Genomic DNA, 8,151 nt, shown 5'->3' on the forward strand with positions numbered 1-8,151 from the left:
TATATATTTTATTGATAGATTTATTTATTGATAGATAGCCACACAGTTGTGGGCAATAGGTAATACTGATGAATGATCTCATACATACTAAAATTAAAAAACATAAATAAAGTAAAAAAAAAACAACTCTGAAAATATATACAAACAAAAGAGTAAACAAGATGAACATAATCAAACTATCTGTATGAAAAATAAATAAATAAAATAACATATATATACAATAATAAAATAATATATACAATATAAAATAATATATATACAATAAGGTGTGTTTATCTAGTTCGCAGACTAAAATTAAAAAGACCTCTATAGTTATATAACAAAGCTGGAAGATCAAGATGTGAAAAAATGTACCCAAAATATTATTATTTTTGCACATAATGTTTTTTATTTTTATAGTTTACAAATTCTTTCGCATTTATAGCTCCTACTCATTAATAATGGATTTGTATTCAGTAGGACTTATAAACGTAAAACAACTCTGAAGTGGTATTTATTATTAGCACTTAAGTTTTGTAAAACTAAAATTTATATGTGGGAAACTAAGTCACACTAAAAGATTCATGCTGTGTTTCGATTCCTAAGATAATTATATACCAATTAATTATACGGATACTAATAAACTAAAATTTATCTAAATATGCACAAATATAATCTTTAAGGCAATTTTGATACAATTGTGTCAGTTTTTTAAAAAAAAATTGGAAACAAATAATGAAAAATTAGTATAAAATATAAACCCTAAAAAATATAGAGCACCACTGCTACAGTTAAAAGACAATTTCTTCTTTAACTATAATATAGTCACTGAAAAGTCATAATCACTGTGCTGTCGAACAGATAAGAATCGAACAGATGACAAGAAAATGGGTCAGATCTTTTGGATTATCTAATGGAATGCATATTTGGAAATGATATAGTAAATGTCGTTATAGAATTGTGTCCAGAAAACTAAAATTATTATATTTTTTTATTTATTATTATTTTTTTTTTTAGAGTATAGATATGCCTGCTATCGACTGTGAACGCAGAACGTTGGTGAGAACTCAGTGTCCCAACGTAAGCGAAAGTATGCTGCAATCTGGCATCGAGTTTGGCGCAGCCGCCTACAGATACAAACTGACCTCCGACAGTACAATGGAACTTACTAGCACACAGGCTTTCCTCCTCTCTCTAATCAACAGTTTAGTCACTGGTGACATGGACACTTGTTATGTGCTGGCTGAATGCTCGTACCGCATCCAACAACTGCGGTCCAAGCATCTCAGACTCTGGTTGAAAGAAGACTTTAGATTCCAGGACAAGGACATAGAAGTTGCAATGGCTCGGCTCGATGCACAGGTAGCCACAGGAGCACTGAAATTGCCCTCGCAGCTCTTAAAAATAATTTCTTCTCTCGCAAAGGTGTATGGGATCACTTTGCAATCAAAGGTTTGTTTTTCTAAAAATAAACATTCAATATTTATGTTCAAAATATTAATGCTTATTCTGACAAGTATATTTAAACTTAATTATAAAAAAAAACTCTATATTTTATTTCCAGGAAAGCAATGAAGATTTGGCGCAGGAACTAGAGAAGGCTGTCCTAGACAACAGTGCTTGCGAAATTATTTCCATTGCCAACGAAGGAGCAAATGTCAACGGATCTACTAAATCCGGGGGCAGCTTTATTCATCTGGCCGTGAGGACTGGCAGCACGTCCTCCATAGCTGCACTCGGGTTTCTGAAGGCTGATCTTGAAGTTCGCAACGTTGAAGGCGCTACTCCTTTAGAAGAAGCTATTAACTATAACAGTGCTGTATCTATCAAAGAACTGGTAATGGCTGGTGCTAACATTGAGAAGCGATTGAACGGAGGTAACTCTTACCTCCACTCCTCGGCTGCTGCGGGCAAGAATGGAGCACTACAGGCCTTACTTGAGGGAGGACTAGATCCAAGCATAAAGAACCACTTCGGTGATATCCCACTAATGCTGGCGATCAGAACGGGCAATATCCAAGGGACGGAGATCTTACTGCAAAGAATGACTAATAACAGTTTGGTACCAGAAATGAGAAAGGATATTCTAAAGATGGCTGTTGCGTCATCTAATGTTGATTTGTTTAAAATACTTTTGAAATTTAAGTCTTTTTCTGATCTTAGATTCGAAAATAATGACTCATTAGCTCACTTGATAGTGCGCTCGAACGCAACTGCTCCTGAAATACTCAAAGCATTGAAAGGTCACAGCTTGCCTCTTAACATCAGAAACAAAGATGGCCTCGCGCCTTTACACATAGCTACTGATCCATCTATTGTTAGAGCACTGTTAGACGTGGGTGCGGATGTAAATTTCACAACAGATAAAGGCAAAACAGCTCTACATACTTCGGCCAATGGATCTCTAGAAGTGGTAAAGGTTTTAATTCTACGAGGTGCAGGGATAGACATACAGGATGAGGAGGGTAACACTGCTCTTATGTTTGCTGCAAATAATTCAAACTCAAGTATTTTAGTTACTTATTTATTGCACAGTGGGGCAGATCTAACTATCAAGAGCAAGCGAGGTCGGACTGCGCTTCACTACGCAGCTGAAGGGGGTTGTATTAAGTGTGCATTGATATTGTTGGAAAATGGAGCCAGGTTGAAAGAAAAGGATATTGACGGATACAGCGCTCTACAGCTGGCCGCACAAGCAGGGCACATCGGTGTAGTGACTGTACTCTTGAACCGTGGAGCGGATCTAACAACTCGGACTATTGGGGGCTGGACACCACTAATGGAAGCATCGTACCATGGCCATTTGGATATTGTTAAACTCCTATTAGGCCGAGGAGCGTCTGTCAATGACGAGAATAATAATGGATTCATAGCCCTCAATCTTGCAGCTCAAAGTGGTCACGTTGATGTAGTGAAAGAGCTATTGGACAATGGAGCAAATTTGCATGAAAAGGGTATTCACAGATACACCTCCCTTCATCTTGCAGCAGAAGGAGGGCACGTTGGCGTATTGAAAGTGTTGTTGGAGCGCGGAGCAGATATAACTGCAAAGATTTATGGGGGCTGGACAGCACTAATGATAGCGTCATATCAAGGCAATTTGAATTCCGTTCAACTTCTCATTGACCGAGGATCGCCTCTCAATGATACGGATAGCTATAATTTCTCAGCCCTGCACCACGCTGCTAAAGGAGGGCACGTTGACATAGTGAAAGAGCTGTTGGACCGCGGGGCAGATGTAACAGCAAAGACCTTTGGGCTCCGTACACCACTAATGATAGCATCATCTTACAGCAACTTAGAGACTGTTAAACTCCTCATTGACCGAGGATCACCACTCAATGATCGGGATAGCACTGGGACAACAGCCTTAGGCTTAGCAAGTAATCAGGATATAAAAAATTACCTTAAATTAAAAGGTTGTGTTGAGTGACGTCTACATTATCAAATGGCATTCCTCACCAAATACACATCCTGTATCCTCATTAACTCTTGTACAAAACTTTTTGTGACGCACAACAAACTGAGTTTTTATATATGAACTTGTTTTTCTTAAATTAGTTTTTGTAAATTTCTTAATTTTTTTTTTATTATTTTCTTTTTTTAAATTATATTATTTCAATTTCTTGAGATTAGGTAATTATTTATTAAATAAATCAAAATTTGTATCCTTTTTTGTCTCAACACTTTTTTTTTTTTTTAACATCCCAAGTATTTCTGTTATAAAATGTTTATTAAAATCTTTAAATAAATAATACCATATTAGATAAGATGTTTATTAATGGTAAACATAAAGAAAATATTTATTTAATAAATCAAAACTTGTATCCTTTTTTGTATCAACACTTTTTATTTTTAAACATTCTCACTATTTCTGTTATAAAATGTTTATTAAAATCATTAAATAAATAATACTATATTAGATAAGATGTTTATTAATGGTAAACATAAAGTAAATATTTATTAAGTAAATTAAAACTTGTATCCTTTTTTGTCTCAACACTTTTTATTTTTCAACTGTCCAACGTTTCGGCCATTTTAGCCATCCTCAAGGGCATCTAAATATTTAACAGCTTATATTATATATTCATTTTTAACACTTATAACAACAACATTATCACCAATAATATAACATGCCTTCAATTATAATTTCTTCCTCACATTAAATTTAGAATTACTTTTGCAGGCTATTCTGCCCAGGTTATTCATTAATTATAAGTTAAAAACCTATTTAAAAAGTCAGTTAAAGCTTAAGTTTAGTTACCTATTTTTTTAATTTAAAATCATAAATATTTAAATCTTCTTATATAAGATTATCCACACAAATTCATTACCATATACACAAACCATTTATAACCTCCCACTCACACAGGTCAGCCTTGTTTTAAAATTAATTTAAATTCCATTTTTGTCTCAATTTGGTATTTACTTTAATTCTCAAATTTCCATATTACATTTAATTGTAAATAGTAACAAATTTCTCCATTTATTTTGCTAAGAATCTCTGCATAATGTTGGTTTAAATTCCGTATTAATAATAAATATGACTCTCTAATAATCGACTTTTTAAATAGGTTTTTAAATTATAATTAATGAATGACCTGGGCAGAATGGCCTGCAAAAGTAATTCTAAATTTAATGTGAGGAAGAAATTATAATTGAAAGTATGTTATATTATTGGTGATAATGTTGTTGTTATAAGTGTTAAAAAAGGAATATATAGTATAAGCTGTTAAATATTTAGATGTCCTTGAGGATCGCTAAAATGCCCGAAACGTTGAATAAAAAGTTTTGAGACAAAAAAGGATACAAGTTTTGATTTATTTAATAAATATTTACTTTATGTTTACCATTAATAAACATCTTATCTAATATAGTATTATTTATTTAAAGACTTTAATAAACATTTTATAACAGAAATAGTTGTGAAGTTTTTCAACTTTCTTTCTTTTAGTTTAATTTCAAAGATTTTTTTAAGGCAATCCACAGTGAATTTGATGTTTGACTGATTATATACAGGTGACCTATTCTACTACCATAGTGGTGGGTCAAGTTTTTCATTTTGTGGGACCGCCACTCAATAAAAAAAAACGTTTAATTTTAAGCATCAGTTAACTTAAATATACACTCAAAATACTCCTTGCACCTTGGTTTGATGAGTGGCCTATTCCGAAATTTCAGAATTTTTCATTTTGGTAAAAGGCTTTAATTTCCTCATTATTTCTTTAATTTTCTTCAAAATTTCAATAAAACAGTTGAACTTGGTCTATTTCTTTGTTTTGAGTCGAATTAGACCGGCACCAAGTTTCTATGTTAATGCGCTCTCGAGATTATGAATTTTTTCCGCTTTTTGGACATTCCACCCCAGTGCGCGACAATAGAAAAAAAGATTTCCGTATTAATAAACAAGCAATTTACTAAATAATTTGATAATAAATAGATGAAGTATACATCCAGAAAATAATTAAAAGGTCTCATTACCGTTTCCAGTACTTCAAGAGTAATAACACTTCTGAGATTTTGAAATTTATTTATAACAACTATGTGTTAATATTTACTAAACATGAACAAAGGTTAACTTAGATCTGAATAACTTTTATTTCAATTATTATTTGTCTATCTTTCAGGATGACTACACTTCTTACTATATATATATATCAAAAACAGGTAAAGAAATGTGAAATCTTACTAATAGCATTACCACCTATCTTACCTGAACTGAAAGCCTCAGTGAAACAAATACTTTCCTCTTGCTAGGTAGAAAGATTAATTACAGAAATAAGTTTGAAGTCAATATTTATCAAAGAAATTGTATGTATTATAGAGAACGAAAATATAATTAATAAATATATATAAGTTACAACCTTAGTCAGCTGTTACTTCGATGTCAGCTGACTAAGATCAGCTGATCGCATGTATATAAAGTGATGTACCGAACACAATAAAGTTATACCCCCCGGACTTAAAATAGCTCCTTTGAATGGATAGCTCATATGTGATATTAAACATAACAGGTAACCTTAAAATACCAAAGGTCTAGTAAAAGGTAAGACACAACACGAATTACTTTTTCTTTTTTCACAATAATGCACTTATTAATTCACTTTTATTTCTGTTTGAGAGGGTTCGGGAAAAAAAAAAAAAAAAAAAGTAAAGTTAGTATGTTACAGCAGTTCACACGTGTTACATCTTATGCCTTCTTCTCTTTTTTGACATTTGGCTTTCGCCGATACTTAACTTTATATATATAAACAAAACGAAAAAATTATAAAACAAATTAAATTTATGCATAAAGAAAAATAACTTTATACTACAAACACTTAAATTAATTTTAGAATAAAAACTAAAGAAAACTGTTGATGAATGTGCCTTGAGCAAATGTGCGTAAATGTTTATATATAATCTTACCAGAAGATAGTTCCAGAGGTTCTGAAAGCACGTAGAACAGGGGCCCCTGTGTGAGTGAAGTGACTTGGCCAAAAGTCTACAGTGTTCTGTCAATAGAGTCTGCGAAACTGCGGAGAAAACTAAAACTGCAAAACAATGCCGTCATTGTTAACAATCGGTGATTGTTTTCTCTTTCCCATCAAAAGATCGCACCGCTCTTGTTTACAATAACGTGTTTTCTTTTAGCAAACAAAGGTCTTATAGTCAGAAGAAATCGATTTCATCAATTTACTTAACTAATAACAATTAACATTTTTAATTTAATGTTGCTTTTACGGAGGGGAGGGGTTCAAAATGAACCTTTACTAGCCCAACCGTGAAAAGAAAAGAATAGTTTAATTATAGATTAAATGTTTTTAAAAACGTCGTGGTTTAACCCGTGATTGGTCGCTAGGTCGATCTTATCACGGATGGCCACGAGTTAGACTTTTTCTCACATTTCTTTTTTAGAGCTCTTGAACGTATTTTAGATTAGGTTTATTTAAACATAATAAAAAAAGTATTAAAAAAAAATTATTTTGAGATAGACAAAGTCATAAAAAGAATCAAAATACAGACATATCATATAATAAGAACATAACACTAATCTAAAAAAAAAAAAAAATGCAAGTGAACACCGCATGAATGGGACATATTGGTCTTTTACATTGGTGGCAATACTCTTTTTTTTTTATTCGCTCTCGTGGGACAGAATGCACAAGATCTCTCCGTAATAGTGGGTGTGGCGCAACGATGATATGAAAACATGAAAAGACAAATTTTTGTAATAAGGACCATCCTAATACACACTTATAGTAACGAAATATAATTTACAGTAAATAATACGTATCTAATGGAACACCTGCCTCTTCAAGCCTACGTTTCCCTAGTTCTATTTTTTTTTTGCCCTCGAGAAGAAAAACATTTTTATGGATTAAATACATTTGGCGAACGCGAGAAAAATCCTCAAAACTTGAATATTTTTATAGCAGCCTTAGTCGCGCGTGAGATAATGTCTCATGAGAAGGTTATCTTATCAGGGAAAGAGGGCTGGACGCTTACTCAGAGTGGTGGGAAGCCATGTATAGAAGGAAGAGACTGTGAACTACAGTATTGCGTTGTATAAGATGAACGTGTAAGGTCGTGAGCCTTAGTAATGAACGGATCCATAAAATGTTGATAAATACTGAACCGACGCAACGATTCATTATTTATAAACATTTTACAGTAGGAGTCTATCCTTCTGATGTTTACCCGTCGCGAAGGGTAAACATCCGAAGGGCAGACCGAAACATAGATGGGAAGATTGCGTTAAAACTGATTTAATAGATTTGGGTTTGAAGTGGCATCATTGACAGATGTATGTAGAAAACGGTTGATAATTCGATATCGGCATCGAACATTCGAGTTCGCTAAGCTTTCGTAATTATCATTATACATACAATTAATATCAAGTGACAGTATCACATTATTATTATTAATAATGTTTCTTAAGTTTTATTTTTTGAGATAATCATATTCAGCATATATACCAAAGGATCAAAAAGGTTCTACCGTTCATACTTTTGCTATTGGCGTTGTTTATCGGAACTCTATTGGTAATTTTAAAGCTCCTGATCTTGTACAGTTATATGGGTGTTTTTTTGAGCCCGATAGAACTTGAAATTGTAAAAAATAACACAAAAAATTAAATTGTAATCAAAATTTTTTTTTATTCGAAAGATCAATACGTGACATTAACATTTG

The 8,151-nt window shown here is 32.6% G+C and overlaps 1 protein-coding gene across 1 annotated transcript in view; it reads left to right on the forward strand.

The window, feature by feature from the left end:
* LOC106688514 (putative ankyrin repeat protein RF_0381) overlaps window positions 1-3,665 on the forward strand; it is an 8,517-nt gene extending 4,852 nt beyond the window's left edge. Inside the window, exons 3-4 of the mRNA XM_014433009.2 lie at window positions 997-1,431; window positions 1,544-3,665. Of these exons, the coding sequence (XP_014288495.1) occupies window positions 997-1,431; window positions 1,544-3,412 (2,304 nt within the window). The 3' untranslated portion in view covers window positions 3,413-3,665. The remainder of the gene's footprint in view (window positions 1-996; window positions 1,432-1,543) is intronic.
* The last annotated feature ends 4,486 nt before the right edge of the window (window positions 3,666-8,151 follow it).

This window comes from Halyomorpha halys, unplaced genomic scaffold (genome assembly GCF_000696795.3).
Source record: "Halyomorpha halys isolate HHAL.00 unplaced genomic scaffold, Hhal_1.1 Scaffold1145.1, whole genome shotgun sequence".
Lineage (NCBI taxonomy): Eukaryota > Metazoa > Arthropoda > Insecta > Hemiptera > Pentatomidae > Halyomorpha > Halyomorpha halys.